The sequence below is a fragment of the Cetorhinus maximus genome, chromosome 10, assembly GCF_964194155.1.
Source record: "Cetorhinus maximus chromosome 10, sCetMax3.hap1.1, whole genome shotgun sequence".
NCBI lineage: Eukaryota > Metazoa > Chordata > Chondrichthyes > Lamniformes > Cetorhinidae > Cetorhinus > Cetorhinus maximus.
In genome coordinates this window covers 1,279,328-1,296,678 of record NC_135888.1, presented here as the reverse complement: position 1 = coordinate 1,296,678, position 17,351 = coordinate 1,279,328, and the positions used below count along the sequence as shown (strand labels likewise).

The following is a 17,351-nucleotide window of genomic DNA, read 5'->3' as shown; positions in this document are numbered from 1 at the left end:
GTGGGGTGATAAGTGAGGACAAGGGGGACCCTATCATGTTTCTGGGAAGGAGGAGAAGGCGTGAGGGAGGATGCGCGGGATATGGGCCGGACACGGTTGAGGGCCCTGTCAACGACCGTGGATGGAAAACCTCGGTTAAGGAAGAAGGAGGACATGTCAGAGGAGCTGTTTTTGAAGGTAGCGTCATCAGAACAGATGCGACGGAGGCGAAGGAACTGAGAGAATGGGATGGAGTCTTTACAGGAAGCGGGGTGTGAGGAGCTGTAGTCGAGGTAGCTGTGGGAGTCGGTAGGCTTGTAATGGATATTGGTGGACAGTCTATCATCAGAAATTGAGACAGAGAGGTCAAGGAAGGGAAGAGAAGTGTCAGAGATGGACCATGTGAAGATGATGGAGGGGTGGAGATTGGAAGCAAAATTAATAAATTTTTCCAGGTCCCGACGAGAGCATGAAGCAGCACCGAAGTAATCATCGATGTACCGGAGAAAGAGTTGTGGGAGGGGGCCGGAGTAGGACTGGAACAAGGAATGTTCCACATACCCCATAAAGAGACAGGCATAGCTGGGGCCCATGCGGGTACCCATAGCCACACCTTTTATTTGGAGGAAGTGAGAGGGGTTAAAGGAGAAATTGTTCAGTGTGAGAACAAGTTCAGCCAGACGGAGGAGAGTAGTGGTGGATGGGGATTGTTGGGGCCTCTGTTCAAGGAAGAAGCTAAGGGCCCTCAGACCATCCTGGTGGGGGATGGAGGTGTAGAGGGATTGGACATCCATGGTGAAGAGGAAGCGGTTGGGGCCAGGGAACTGGAAATTGTTGATGTGACGTAAGGTGTCAGAGGAATCACGGATGTAGGTGGGAAGGGACTGGACAAGGGGAGAGAGAAGGGAGTCAAGATAACGAGAAATGAGTTCCGTGGGGCAGGAACAGGCTGACCTCGCGGAGGCTGAGCGTCAACTCGCAGACGTTTCCTCCTACCTCTCCCTGGACCATGACCCCACCACAGAACATCAAGCCATTGTTTCCAGGACTGTCACTGACCTCATGTCCTCTGGAGATCTTCCTCCCACAGCTTCCAACTTGATAGTCGCCCAACCTCGGACGGCCCGCTTCTACCTCCTACCCAAAATCCACAAACAGAACTGTCCTGGCAGACCGATCGTGTCAGCCTGTTCCTGCCCCACGGAACTCATTTCTCGTTATCTTGACTCCCTTCTCTCTCCCCTTATCCAGTCCCTTCCCACCTACATCCGTGATTCCTCTGACACCTTACGTCACATCAACAATTTCCAGTTCCCTGGCCCCAACCGCTTCCTCTTCACCATGGATGTCCAATCCCTCTACACCTCCATCCCCCACCAGGATGGTCTGAGGGCCCTTAGCTTCTTCCTTGAACAGAGGCCCCAACAATCCCCATCCACCACTACTCTCCTCCGTTTGGCTGAACTTGTTCTCACACTGAACAATTTCTCCTTTAACTCCTCTCACTTCCTCCAAATAAAAGGTGTGGCTATGGGTACCCGCATGGGCCCCAGCTATGCCTGTCTCTTTATGGGGTATGTGGAACATTCCTTGTTCCAGTCCTACTCCGGCCCCCTCCCACAACTCTTTCTCCGGTACATCGATGATTACTTCGGTGCTGCTTCATGCTCTCGTCGGGACCTGGAAAAATTTATTAATTTTGCTTCCAATCTCCACCCCTCCATCATCTTCACATGGTCCATCTCTGACACTTCTCTTCCCTTCCTTGACCTCTCTGTCTCAATTTCTGATGATAGACTGTCCACCAATATCCATTACAAGCCTACCGACTCCCACAGCTACCTCGACTACAGCTCCTCACACCCCGCTTCCTGTAAAGACTCCATCCCATTCTCTCAGTTCCTTCGCCTCCGTCGCATCTGTTCTGATGACGCTACCTTCAAAAACAGCTCCTCTGACATGTCCTCCTTCTTCCTTAACCGAGGTTTTCCATCCACGGTCGTTGACAGGGCCCTCAACCGTGTCCGGCCCATATCCCGCGCATCCTCCCTCACGCCTTCTCCTCCTTCCCAGAAACATGATAGGGTCCCCCTTGTCCTCACTTATCACCCCACCAGCCTCCGCATTCAAAGGATCATCCTCCGCCATTTCCGCCAACTCCAGCATGATGCCACCACCAAACACATCTTCCCTTCACCCCCCTTGACGGCATTCCGTAGGGATCGTTCCCTCCGGGACACCCTGGTCCACTCCTCCATCACCCCCTACTCCTCAACCCCCACTTATGGCACCTCCCCATGCCCACGCAGAAGATGCAACACCTGCCCCTTCACTTCCTCTCTCCTCACCGTCCAAGGGCCCAAACACTCCTTTCAAGTGAAGCAGCATTTCACTTGCATTTCCCCTAACTTAGTCTACTGCATTCGTTGCTCCCAATGCGGTCTCCTCTACATTGGAGAGACCAAACGCAAACTGGGCGACCGTTTTGCGGAACACCTGCGGTCTGTCCGCAAGAAAGACCCAAACCTCCCTGTCGCTTGCCATTTTAACACTCCACCCTGTTCTCTTGCCCACATGTCTGTCCTTGGCTTGCTGCATTGTTCCAGTGAAGCCCAACGCAAACTGGAGGAACAGCACCTCATCTTCCGACTAGGCACTTTACAGCCTTCTGGGCTGAATATTGAATTCAACAACTTTAGATCTTAAACTCCCCCTCCCCCCATCCTCACCCCGTTTCTTTTCCCCCCCCCCACCCGCCTTTTTTTTCAATAATTTATATAGATTCTTCTTTCCCCACCTATTTCCATTATTTTTAAATCTAAAACTAAAACCTTTAGTCTTTCCACCCCACCCCCACTAGAGCTGTACTTTGAATATCCTGTCTTGCATTCTTAATTAGCACTTTTCTCAGACAAAGACCACCACCTTCAACACCTCTTTGACCCTTTTGTCTCTGACATCTTTTGATTATCTGCTCACACCACACCCTCAATGTGTCTCTTCCCCCCCCCCCACCCACCTTAAACCAATTTATATTTCTCCCTTGTTGAAACTATGCTTCAGTTCTGCTGAAGGGCCATGAGGGCTCGAAACGTTGACTGATTTCTTCTCTACCGATGCTGCCAGACTTGCTGAGTTTTTCCAGGTAATTCTGTTTTTATTTTGTTTAGGCACACAGTTCCCTGGTTTGGAAATATAACTCTCTGTTCCTTCATAGTTGCTGGATCAAAACCTGGAGAATGGCCTTCTTAACAGCACTGTGCGAAGTACCCTCACCACATGGAATGTAGTGGTTTAAGAATGTGGCTCACCACCCACCACCTTTTTTCAAGGGCAATTAGTGACGGGAAATAAATGCTGGCCTTTCTGGGGATGCCTACATCCCATGAACAAATGAAAAAGCTTCACACCCTTCCAGGTGCAATATTGAGTTAATCAATTTCTGATAATAACCTTTGCGCCCCTGTCTCTCCTGGTGATGATTCTGCTATTCCCAATTACACCTCTCCTCATAGACCCATCATTTGTTTCTTGTCCCAACATGCCTTTATCATTTAATCTCTTCTGCCTTCCACCATATCACAAATCTTCCCCTTTGGTTCTTTTCCTCTTTCCACTTTTCCTGGCTCTGCACTTGCTTAAAAAATAACTGTTGCACCTCTAACTTCTTCCAATTCTGATGAAAGTCATCAACCTGAAATGTGAACAATTTCTCTCTGCACAGATACTGCTCGATCTGCTGCTTAAAAACAAATTGTGTTTTAATTCAGATTTCCAATATCTGCAGTATTTTGCTTTAGTAGCAGTGCATCAGTTACATACACAAACCCCAATTCTCTCTTCCGTAGTTACAGGTGAACATCCTGCATATGTGTAAAAGTTCCCATCTATATATTACACTAAGACATACATTACTTACAAGGCTTACATTCCCTGTCAAGTATTTCCAGATTAGGAATTCCTATGTCTACATTGAATATGGGTTTTGACATACATAAACTCACCACTATGATTACATAATCCAATCAAATTGCTCAAAATATCCCCTCCCCCAAGTAAATGGAATGTGTCTAAAATACAGATTTAAACAAAAAAATTAAAATAATTTCTCATCTCACAATAACAGATTGAATTTTTGCTGTACTTGGCCTAAAGATTTATGTCTTTGACCCCAAGCACTGGAATTTGGTAATGTTTCAGCATAGTCCCATGATCTTGTGCTCAGTTTAAAATCGGAGCATGTGTTATAAACCTAAATTCCAGAGATGCATCAGTATCAGGGAAAGTTGACATATGAATATAGACACACGAATTTATAATGGAAATATAAAAATATGTGCACTTAAAAATAGGGACCAAATCATAAGTATGCTCTGGTCCAATTATCTTCTGCCCGCTGGCTCCATATCATCTGAAAACTACACTTGGTTTTCTGTGGAATGGAGTTAAGACCAATTGGGTGTATGCAGAAAATTTAGCTGGGGTTGCAGCAGCCATTTAAAGGAGATGTGCTTTGATGCAAGGTAAATTTATGCAGGCCCGGAAATATTGTCAAATAATGGAGCACGAACCTTGCATTTTGCATTTGCTGCTGCTGTCTGAAAATGGGTGAAGAGGGTTTGAATTATGGCATTCACGGCCACAGTCCTGACAGGATAACACTTTAGCCTGTCAAGGAGCTGGCACTGTAGTGGGCGAGTGCTTTGAAAGAGGCACTCCAAGTGCAGATGAGAAACATGTTCACCACCCTGAGATAACCTGCCATAGTACTCTGTCCAGCATTTCCTCTAAAAGGATGAGTGCCAAGTGTTTCATATAAACCAACTATACCTGAGCCTAGGGTCGAACACAAAGCATTTGTAAATCTTTATCCAGGAAGTAACTTTAAAATAAAAAAGTATATGTACATTAATTTACTCACATATACATTAGGATGAAAAATCTAGATTGTAGCAAAAGACTACTCTTGATTTGAAGATGCAACAATTAGGAAGAAGACCCGAGCACAAAGTATGGCACTGGTGCTGTGATGGTTAATCTCTTCAACTGAAGACAAGATCTTTTTGCTAAAATGTATATCAGAACTGCACAGTCCAATCTGTATTCTCATTCAAATGGAAACTAAGTAAAACTATTTATTTTACAGAATGTCACATCTTTGCACCAACCAGCTCATTTCAGCAGCACAATGAGAAGAATGATTTGCAGCAGACCTCTGGTAAATATCTAAAATATTTTGAGAAAAGAAAAAAAAACTTGCATTTACATAGTACTTTTCACAACCTCAGGACATCCCAACGTACTTTACAGACAACGAAACAGTCACTGTTATAATGTATGGAGTGCTTTCTAATGAACTCTAGTAATTAAAATGTCACCAAAATCTATGGATCGGAGTTTGCGGTTAGTGATGAAGAAAGGGTGCTCGTGTTGACCTTGAATACCTAATACCCAACCTACTCATTGTGTTTTGAAAAATTTTAGACATAAAATTGGAACCTTGATCTGACTGGATCTCCATCAGTAATACATATCTAGTAAAAAATTGGGTCAACTTCTCACCACGACCCTAGCTGTAATCGTTCTTAAAGGGATGGCCTCTGGAATTCCCACAGTCTACTGCTGGGATCAAGCGATCTAGCTGACTAGAATGTCACCTCAGTGGCACTACAACTGAATGTAGGCATGGGGATTCCCAGCATGAAACTGGAATGATGTCATCAGGCTGTACAAGCAGCCAGTCAGGTTAAAGGATTTTCACAAACAGGAAACTAACAGCATAAAATAAAAATCACTTTTTTTAAAAAAGAGCAAATTACAGATTGAGACATATACATTGGGTGAAGGTAGAGCTTAAAACATTCCGAAACACGTTATAAAAAATGTAGTTTAAAATCTACAAATTAATCACTTAATGCACGATTGTAAAACTCTTTTCAGGGCCAGTTCAGTTGTTCAAATTTTATTAAATCACATCACCGTTAAAAAACAGTTATGGAAAGTTGAAGTTCTCACTAATTTCTACGCAGGGTCCAGGGGTCCACTGCAGCATGTGCACCGAGTGACAGACTGCAATTTTAGGATTTCTTTGCTAATCTATGCACGCCTGATATTCTGAGGTTGGTCAGTTTCAAGGGGGGCAGTGATAGCGAACCTTGACAATTCATCCTGAACACACCCTGCAAAACCTGGGCCCAAGGCTTTAAGTTAAAGAAAAAAAAAATTTGGTATAGACCTGTGTAAAAATTGCCCATGTACTATTTTACTTTGTGCCGTATATTTGAGTATTCTTTGTTCTGTTTTTTTTTTAACCCCTGCTGACCTGTCCCCTTTTTAATATTCCTGACATCAGAATGTGCTAACATTAGACAAATATTCCTGCGATGACAACTAAATAACCCTTGGCTCAGTATAAACTTCACTGAAAATTAGGCTGAGAGATACTACAGTTGTGATCCTGTACAGTTTCGTTAACATGTTTAAGAACTTTACAATTATCCATCCTCTACTGTCTATGAGGATAGAAAATGTTTCCCAAGACAGATAGAGGGAAGTCTCAAGTGTAAATCTTGCTACTGTGAAGTTAGTAGGAAGCTGTCCAATTATAACAAAATGAAAATACTGGCATATTTCCACGTGATTTCTGGGATTATTGCCGTGAAATCAATCTAAGCCTTATTCTTGCACAGGATATGGGTGCCCCTAGCTAGACCAGCACTTGTTGCCCTCCCCCTCAGTGTTAGAGTTAATTACTTAATTAAATAATTTTCAATATGTTTAGAGAATTTATTATGTAAAACTAAAAAAAACACTCCAGAACAAGAGGATCCAGTCAGTCTTGATCTGCACTTGCAAAACGGCCTCCAGTTATTGCAGACGCATTGTCAGAGGTGCCAACAATGGACTTGCCAACATTCTGTTCACATGCAAATCAACATTGCTGTTATATGTCTTGAGTTTGTATGGAAAATTATGTTACCCAAGCATTTGCCTGGTGAATGAGTTCCTGTTACAATGTTAGTATGCTTCTGTGTGTTATGCTCATAGGGTGCTCTGCTTTTAGTCAAAGCTTTTTGTTTTAGATTATCACAAAGAATTTACACACCAAGCAGGAAATTCAGTTCTGCTTTACTAACCCAAAGCCTGACTCCTGTGCTCTTAAATGCTATCCCTTAGCATGTGCTGGCTGGCCATGAGAATATGAAAAGGCAACAGCAGTATGAATATGTTTGTTCAGAATGATATCCTAACTGGAATATCTGGCTGGAAAGACTTTAAAAAATGCGTCTTCATTTTGGTTAAAAAGTTGCCGGGTTAACCTTGATGTAAGCGGCTGGCTATGGAGGAATATAAAAAATTGTTTTACTTGATGATCTGCAATATTCATTTCAGATCATTTTTTAAACTGGCCCACAAAACTAACTGATCTTAAAAAGTAGACCCTGATGGTTTAATGGAGAAATGAACCACCAGGTGTTAAATTGAGCCACACTGAGGCACACAGACCATGAATGTCTACTTTTCAACCCTTGATTTGGGCTGTATTAACTGATCTCAGCCAAGATAGTAAAGGAGTGCAGTTGGATGCAGCTTCTCTGGATTTGAGAGTCACTAACCAGTGGTTCTTTGTTGGAAGGTAGATGTGTGAATGTTGAGTAGTGACACAGGATTGGGTTTGATCATGATGTTTCCCAAGGTTGAAAGATATTGGCACCCATAGTCCAAGCTTAGACAATGACCAGTGGCCACCACAGCAAGGTACGGAAGGTAGCCAACATCCACGGAGCCTAATCACAGAAAGATGCAACACAATCAGGAGAAGTGAGTTTATGTCATCAGGCTCAGGTTGGTGTTCTGTGGTAATTGAGGGATATATTTGGAACCAAATTGGTGTCAATCTTGTATTAGATTCCATATCAAGTTGGTGTAAGAGTTAAAAAGGGATTCACTCATCTGGGAATAATAATTTGATACAATTTGAGCTGATTCGGTGATAAAGGTAAACGCTGTGTATTTTTATTTCATGCAGAGTGCTACACCATGGGCTGGATTTTACCCCCCACCCAAAATTATGTTTGAAGGTGGGCAGCTCATAAAATGCCATGTGTGACTTGCCCACTGTCTTCCAGCCCCACCCCTGACTGTCTTCCATCTTAGAGGGCAGTCGTGGTGTTGGGTGACCAGCTTGTCCTTGGGCCTATTGAAGCCTTAAGTGACCAATTAATGGCCACTCAAGTGCCTCATCCTGCCCCTGCCACCATTTTACCCACAGCAAGGGAAGGCCCGGCCAAGCGAGTAGCCCGGCAACTTTTACTGCGTGGGCTGGTGTTGGACAAGGAGGGGAGGGGACTTCCTTTGGGGATTCCCTATGCCCAAAGGAAGCTCGTTACCCCCCTCCACCACCCCAAGGTCATATCCCCCTTTAACCAGTCCTCTCAAACCCAGCCCCCCAATCCCCTCACCTACCTACCTCTCTGGAGCCTGCCAGCCAGACCTCCCCCCACCCGTACGCCCCCCACCCACCGCTGTTCAGTGAGCTTACCCGTGAGTCTGGCACCCTCAAATCTGGCGCTGCTGGGATTACAGACCCGTTGGCCAATTGGATTGGCTGGCAGCTCTGATGGAAAGGCAGAAGGCTCATATTAAAGCAATTAATGCCCCCTACCCCCCACCCCGCACACAATGCTAACTGAAAATAGACTCCCAGGAAGCAGAACCTGATGAGGTTTAATAATTGTAGAAGTACAATTGGCTTCAGCACCCTGGATTATTCAGTTATCTGTATTGTTTTGGTGGTAAATATCCAGTCAATAGCTGGCTCCATCCTGCTGCAAAAAGTGGGAGGAGAAGGAAAACTGGGGCTAGAGAGTGCAGAAAATATGCAGTTGCTCTGTAAAATATGGAGGAAATGCACTTTGGGTGTGATGAAAGCAAATAAAAGGCTGTCTGACAGAGGGGTACAACTAACTGTGAAAGATTTTTCAATGAACAAATTTGTAAATTTAAGAATTCATGAATAAATTAATGATTTGTTTAAATAGTATCAAGTCAATTTCTACATTAATTTATGATAGTTTATGTCTTAGTAAATAATCTTAAAGAGTTGAATCTATCCTTAGCAAGTAATTTTTAAAAAATAATTTGTGCCTGTGCCAGTTGCAAGCAACTTAAAATTAAGTCTTTTAAAGAGCTGGGAGGCTTCCTAAATTGAAGGAGATTTTACACTTCATTAAGGGAAAAGAGTTGGCCGTAACTAATGCAAGTTTAATGTAGTCTTTTTTGTTCGAATGATTTATTCCAGTAATTACAGTTCAAATTAAAGTGCACCTTTCAAAGGGAAAAGGAACCTGCTGGCCAAGATGGTGCCATTAATTGTGGAACAATGTTGCTTGCAGCATTTGTCCCTGAAATATTTATAACATACAGCCTTCAACGCTTCAAGTTGAATGAACAAATTCTTTAGGGTTGGTACAAGTTATTCTGTAGCGCAGGATTTAAAAAAAACATTATTTCAGCAGCTTAGTGTTAGTGAATGTTCCAGTTGTAGCATAGAGGTCAAAAACACCCCATCAAGTTTGTTGTTGTCAGTCATCCTCAGCCTGTTTTCTCCCACCCCTGCCCCTGCACCAAGGTTTTGGCCTGTTGAAAAGGTGGCATCACAAGCACAAATACAAACCCCATGCTTGGTTTATGGACCACTTTCTTTTGGTTGTCGTTTTTGTTCTCGCCAGAGGAAAGTATAGGTTAGTAAAAATTGATTATTTTTTCATGACTAGTCTGCCAAGCCCCTGAAGAACCCAACTAGGAGGTGCATGTATTCAGAAGGTGCTTATTGCTCTGGGTATAGGATATTTAGAAACTATATCACTTGCAGTTGGTTTTCTGTTTGCAGAGAATCTGAATGGAGACCAACAGGCCCAGCCATGTACTGCAGTTAAGCAAAAGATACCGATGAAAGAATCAGGTCCAGCCCTGTGGTCAGGTACAGTGAGAAGCTGGTAAACAGTCCAGTTAGTACTGGCAAACATTTCCGCATGCTATCTTTGGAACAGATCCGTGCCTATACTTCTAATGACTTTCCAGAGTTTACTTTTAAGTCAGGTCTTAATTCTGGTTGACATTGAAGGTTTAGTGTTGGCAAGAGATAATTTCAGTGTGTACAAGGTAAATTTGCAGTGTAAATACCCTTTGTTACAATTGAAGTTTAGTTTTAAGATTATGATGTTTTGGGACTGTCTTGAAATTTAGGGTAAACTGAAGGGGGTCATGTGATCTGTTTTGAAGTCTGCCTGACAGCAAACCTGAGGGGAGTGGAACAGAAGTAAACTTGCAGGAGTTAAGAATCACTTTGGACTGATTCTGGGAGAATTGAAAGTCTTCTTAAAGGACAGTGTAATGTATACTTGATTGTAGATTTTCTTTCAGTTGTGTCTGTTCTGTAGAATAAATTAAGTTGCCTACAAAGATAGCGTTTAGTTAATAGAGCCTAGTCTTTTGTTACAGTAAATGTCTTAAAACGTGAAACCTTGCTGTGTCATTCTTTCAGCTATTAACCAGAAGATCGAATTCCTTTTTTAAAAGCTATTTGGTCTTTATGTGGATCATAACACCTCACAAACTTCAAAAGAAATCTTACAAAATAATCCTTCCCACCAAAAAGTTACCTGGATGGTTTGATTCAAGCATTGCACTTTTGAATATTGCTGCAAAAAGACATTTTGTCGAAGCTTTTCATCTTGCACTCATCAGGACAATCGCAAGAATACCAATGTCAGGGGAAGCAACAATTTTATACTGTACGAGAAGAGTGTGGTTGGAAACCAGTTTCTTCTCGTACAGTATAAAGTTGTTGCTTCCCCTGACATTGGTATTTTTGCGATTGTCCTGATGAGTGCAAGATGAAAAGCTTTGACAAAATGTCTTTTTTCAGCAATACTCATGTTCTGTACTACCAAACGACCATTGTACATTTATCTTAGAACTGTTTGCACTGGAAACTGTTGGCTCCCTTTGTTGTTGAATCTGCCCTGTAAATTTCACTGCACTAATTCAGCAATAGTGGAATGACACATATGGGTTGGTTGAGCTGTAACAGTCACTCCAAACTCTTGAACACGATTTTAGCAGAAGTTTGCAAGGGCAAATTTCAAGCATTCACAGTTAAAACAAATGAAGAGGGCACTCAGTAGAGTGCATACCTCTGCCATGCTGTGTTAACTCAAATGTTATTACAATTATGCAGATCTTCCTCAAGGCTTTTCCCTCACTGGTTCATGATCTGTAACCAAAGCTGAATGAAAAAATCTTTTTATTAAGACCTTCCATCTCACTGAGGTGGCTTTAGGCCAATCCATATCCAACAACCTGCTCTGAAAACTCTGCTCACATTTTGACAACTGTGACAAATTCCACCACAGCAGCTGAGACAACATTCTAAATAAAACAACCTAAAACATTCTTAAAAAAAGTTAATTCTCCCCATCTCCCAGACATAAATGGATCCTTTAAAAAATTCCAAGACTTGGATCTGCATCTTCACCAAAAAGTAATCAGTTCTTCCTTGGGCCATAGCCTGTGTACCAAGTTTTGTTGAAATCAATCCATTAGTTTGAGATCTATTGTTTACAAACAGACTAACAATTAGGCAAAAACATTATTACCTTCACTGAAGGTGGATGGAGGTAAAGGGAGTAATTGCATTTCTGAAGTGCCTCTCAAAGGAATGTCCATTCAGGCCAGGAATGACAAAAGCCTTTAAAAAATCTTCCTGTGCATCTGACAGCACTGGCGTTGCTGTGCTTACCATAAAGGGCATCCTTGCACAGTAAAGAAAGTAAATGGGGTGTTAGTTAGAACTCTGTTATGAACCTCACAGAGACTGATAACTTTTTAACAAAGAGATACGAATTTCCCAGTGATCGGCACAAAAGAATCACACAACAAATTTCACATTAAGACTTTTACTGTAACAAACCAACATAAAAAACATTAGTATTAGTGTATTAGTTGCCTAAGTAAACCATAGAAAAGGTATTACCACCTCTCCCCGCCCCCCCCCCCCTCCCTCCCCCCCCCTTACTTAACACAACCGAAAAACCCTACGCCACATTTTACATTACACTGCAATCTCCATAGTGATGTAGTCTTGGGTTAAAGTCTAAAGCTCATCTTGACTTTAACAGGATCCCTTCACTCTGCTTCACCAAGATTAATCTTCCAGTGTCCTTTTAAAGGAAGTCCCCTTCACTTCACTCAACCCTTTAAACATTATCAGATGGACTTCCCATTGCATGGTACCCTATGGTCATTCTGTGGTCTTTCACTCTTCAAAATTCTTGTTTCCTTGAACATGGGTTCCAACCTCACCAGCCCTCCACTTGATAATTAACATAAAACAGTCCTTTTTTTCATCCTGGCATTGCAGCACCCGTTGTGTTTCTCCCTCCCCAAAACTCTCCGTCTGACTGTCCCTGAGAATCTGTAGGTCTGTAGCAGCAAGAGCAGCTGCCTTCTCTTTTGAGTTCAGGTGTTAAAGCTTTTGACTTTTAAGCTTGACATGGGCCGTCTCCATGGCAACCAGATCACACGGCCTGTCGCTGGGCAGAGTTCAGTACAACTTCAGCTGTGGCTCAGTTCATAGCACCCTCGCCTTTGAATCAGAGGGTTGTGGGTTCATGTCCCACTCCCGGAAACCAAGAACTGTGATTGTACTAAAAAAGAGTTGCAATCTGTGACTGTTGATAACTCGAAAGAGTTTCACAACATCCCCCATTCCAGGGCACTCTACCTTAAATTGAGAGAGTTTAAAACATAACCATCTATCTAGTGGTCATAACTCTGCACATTTTTGTTACAGCACAAAAGATTACAAGACACATCGAGAGCTGATATCAAAATGGGTTGCAGTAAAGGTTCAAGAGCATGGTCACAATCTTCTTTTCAGTCACTTGCATATTGAAAATAGTTTCTAATGAACTGATCAGCATTGGACGATCTGTGGGCAGTCACTGACCTGCCATTGCTCTTTCACATCAGTATATTTGATGAGATTTTATTTGCTTGATTGGATAGTAGTAACTAATTGTTTCCCATTGAGGAATTAATTAGTCAAGAATTTGGAGATCAGATCAAGGACTTTTCTGCTCTGCATGACTCATTTACTTACTGATTAAACTGGCTGAACCAAGGGGAATGGGGGAACCAGTTTACTTCATCTTTCCTGGTATTTTCTCTCCACTACTATACTTTGATCTCAATCTGTTCTCCAGTGACTTCACAGCCACTATCTTGGTAATGTTCATTTTTATACTCATTACGATACCATTTCCCAATTAAGGGCAGCCAAATGGCCCTCATTAATTGCCTTGATCAGTCCTTATCAAACTGGAATGGACAGTAATCACAGGGTGACTGCGTGCCCTCCCTCCTGTATTGAGGATGCTTGATGTGGCTTAAGCCTAGTCTGGAGCCCAACTTATTTTGGAAACTCACTGTGAAACAAAGGGCAGTGAAACATCCCACAGCTCGAGAGCACAATAATGCCATTAGGCCATCCTGCTTGTAGCAATCGATCTCATCAACCAAGAAAAATAAAATGTGCAGAATGCCAGTTTTCAAAATGTCCAAGGAGGAAAATGTATTACAGATCAGAAATAAATCATTATCTATTATAGTGATATATTTTGTGGCTGAAATAATGCTCTAAAATGGACTGTAATTTTTGTTTTAGTATTCATGCATGTTGTCTTATTTCAGGTGATTGCAAATTGCCTGCAGCTTGCCATTACACTGCGTTACAGAATTCCCTAAAAGAGGACAGTCCAATTCAAAACCATCACTCAGGTTAAAAACAAACTTGCCAACTGCCCTTGTTAGACACATGTTTCCCATTTTGTTAGAAACAGCATCAATAATTCAGTAAACTGTTTTCTTTCCAGATGACATGGTTTGTAACATTTGTGGTAAAAAGTACAAGTACATGTCAAGCTTCTGGAAGCACAGAAGAGATCATGAAACAAAAGGTGAGCAGTAAAATACAGAGTCAATGCATTACCACTTGATGTGCTGCACTCTTGTTGGATGCCCTCTCACTGTAGGGCGGAGGTTTCAGTTGGCACCTTCAGTGCCAGTGACTGGAATAGCTCATTCTTACTGGTACTTAGAAAGCTTCCTGTGAGCAGTGAAGGGGTGGGAGCTTTCTACAAAGCAAAAGGGGAAAATGAAGGGATTGTGAAGAAATGAGACCAGGGACGATCAAGATCTCAGCCTGAGCTTCCGTTATGTATCGTTCAGCCCTGATCAGTTCCCTTCCATTGCAGAAGCTGGAAATCGGAAACAAACACAGGAAATGCTGGCAGCTGCTCAGCGGATCTGGCAGCATTGGTGAAAAGTGAGAATTTTTCAGGTCATCAACGGCCTTTCATCAGAACTGGAAGATGTTAGAGATTAAAGTTTTTAAACAAGGTGTTTTCCAACATTTTTTTTATTTGATCAATTTTGTTCAAATAGAAAATATTTCCATGGGGCAGGATTTTCTGCCTGTCAGGCGGTCGGGCTTGACCCAATCGCTGGCGGGCCCTGTCGCCATTTTACGTGGGCGGGCCAATTAAGGCCCGCCCAGCGTGATGTTCGGCGGAAGCGCTATGCGCTCCCTGTGCGGGCAGGGGGGATTCCCCAAAAGCGAGAGTGCGCTCTTTCCCACATCCGCACAAAAGAGCGCACATCTCCCTGAGGCTAACTGCTGCCTCTGAGAGATCGCTGACACTTTTAAAAACATTAAAAGTAGAAAAAAAAAATTCTTTAACATGTCCCCCTCATGTGACAATGTCACATGAAATGGGACATGTTCATAATTTACATAATAACTTTTTAAAAATGTTTAAAACCCTGCATGAAAGGTTTCATGTTTTATCTATTTGCCGCTGGGGCTCCTGGCCTGCCCGCTAACCTTCAGGTTGGACGGGCAGGTCCTTTAATTGTTTAATTGATCCTGTCAATGGCCTCAATTGGCTATTGATAGGTCGGCGGGCCCGCAGCTGATTTTGCTGTGCCCCCGCCTTCCTGAAAATTTAAATGGGGCGCGGTGACGTCGGGGGTTCCGCCTCATCCCAGATCATTTTACGCGTCAGCAAGCGGCCCCCACCCCCTGGTTGCCGACGGCAAAATTCTGCCCATGGTCTCAGTGAAATGGAAGTATTGTAACATGTATGATTTGATAAGTAATGTGAATAGTTAAAGATTTTACAGCAACTTCAATCTATATGGTGCCACAAATATAGTAGCCATCTTAAGGAACCACTTGTATCCAGACTTGGGATATCCTATCCCTACACTATTAAGGCATGTCAGAGGTAGGCAATTATTTTACACAAAAAACACCCAATTAGGAATGCTGGTGCTCATGTAAGTAAGAAGCATCTTAGTTATTGCAATTAGTTTGCATAGAAACAACCCAATTAAGAATGCTGCACCTACAACAATTAAGGCATATACTGAGCTGGGTAGTTAGTTCAAATAAGCAAAACTCAATTGTGAATACCAGTGCCTGGCGTTTTAATAGCCATTTTTCAGAAGTTCACAGGTCTTCATCTTGAATGTTTTATAGAACAGTATAGCAGTATACTTGTTCAGTTACCAAAACCTCTCCTCTTACACCACCATTCAGGACAGTTTGCTCAAACATCACTGTTTCCCAATGCCCATCGCCCCCGACTGATAGTACAACACTATCTACGTGATGCACTGCATCAATTTCAAGGCGTTTATAAAAGAAAAATGGCATCTCCCTCCCCCAGAGCATCCACTATAGAGAAGGACAGTGTTGGGGTACACCACTTCCAAGTCACACAGTATCCTTACTTGCGACATACATTGTCATTCCTTCATCGTCATTGGGTCAATATCCTGGAATCCCATACCAAACACCATTGAGAGCCATAACCATAATGACTTGGCACTGGTTCAAGGTAAAAGCCCACCAACCAGCACCTCCTTGCATTAGTAGGGGTAGATAGGAGAAATAGCTGCCAAGAAGCTTCGAAAAATGAGCTAGAGGAATGGACCAAAAAGGCAATATCAGAGGTTGCAGAGTAATTTGAAGCTTTGGAGAGCATGCAGTCCAGAGAGGTTCAGACAGTTGAACACTCTCACTAAAGATAAAGAAAGATAAAGCAGAGTATTGTTGGCGGTGATGGGGTGTGGGGTCACGGGAGCAAATAACACAAGTAGAAAGAGTTCTTACTTTTAACTGGCGTGTCTTTGTAATTGATGAAACATTACTATGGCGTGTACTGGTGTTTTGGATTGTTGGGCTCTTTTGACTTTTCCAACAAAGTCATAAAATTGTCTCCTTAAATTCTGTTTGGACATTTGAAGACTATACATTTCTAATTTTTACCTTTTAATTTATTGAAATAATGTTGAAATTAGTTAAATCTACTGTAACAGCTGATGAATAATAGCAAGTCAATTCAAGTTCTATAATTGAACTTTACAAAACTGAGACACCATGGGTGGAATTGTCCCAGTTTTGCACTAAGTGTAGTAGCTGGTGGGAAAAAGGACGTTTTACCCGCTGGCTGCAGTGGCGGGTTTTCACGGCGTATCATCCCAATCCCACCTCATTAATCATGCATTCCCGGGAAACATGCCATTTCGCAGGCGGGTGGCCTCCGATTTGCCCGCCTCACCGTCACCTTGCCACTTCCTCACGTTGGGTGCCATATTTAAAGTGCAGCCATGTGCACACCTCTCAGTGCTTCCAGCCCAGGACTGCTGCACAGAAGACATGGCCCCAAAAGGCAAGAAGACTGCAGCCCAGTGACGCTTCCCAGGGATGCCTTCTGAAGGCTGTTGGAGCCCACCATGATGTCCTCTACCCCCACTTTCACCGCAGGAGGCCCATAAGTGTTACCACTCCGGGTTGGGAGGCGGTGGCAGAAGTGATCAGTGCCAACGCTGCACAGAAGAAGTTGGCTATCCAGTGCAGAAAGAAGATGAATGATATCATCCATGCCACCAGATTAAGGCAACCATCTCATCACTTTAAACTCACACAATCAAGGCCACCACACATTCACTGGCATCTCTCACTGCCAGCTCAAGGGACATCACCACTCTCTGTCACACACACCCTCACATCTCCATCTGGCCTCATCTCCTCTGGAGACTGCCTCCTGAGCCCTCGCCCTCTTGAGGCCGCTTACACAGACCAACATGTGTCCCCACACATACCCTGGATACCCCACTTCCCCAAGCAAGCCCTAACCCTGCAGCCATTGAAAAGCCACCCCTGCCTTACAGCTTGTAAGTAGAGACCTGCCCGTGAGCCCTCCTAAAAATGATGTGGTGCTGCCTTGCGAAGCCTGGCGCTG

The 17,351-nt window shown here is 43.1% G+C and overlaps 1 protein-coding gene across 9 annotated transcripts in view; it reads left to right on the top strand.

Annotated features, from left to right (window-relative positions):
* Window positions 1-17,351, top strand: part of LOC144685385 (uncharacterized) — an 81,539-nt gene that overhangs the window by 24,279 nt on the left and 39,909 nt on the right. For 7 of the 9 annotated variants that reach the window (XR_013577715.1, XM_078549792.1, XM_078549790.1 and 4 more), the window contains 4 exons: window positions 5,126-5,197; window positions 9,854-9,961; window positions 13,735-13,821; window positions 13,917-14,000. Coding sequence is in view for 8 of the 9 variants with exons in the window: in XM_078549792.1 (XP_078405918.1) it covers window positions 5,126-5,197; window positions 9,854-9,961; window positions 13,735-13,821; window positions 13,917-14,000 (351 nt within the window). In the remaining variant the exon portion in view is untranslated. The remainder of the gene's footprint in view (window positions 1-5,125; window positions 5,198-9,853; window positions 9,962-13,734; window positions 13,822-13,916; window positions 14,001-17,351) is intronic. The other 2 variants (XM_078549788.1, XM_078549793.1) reach the window with 2 other exon arrangements.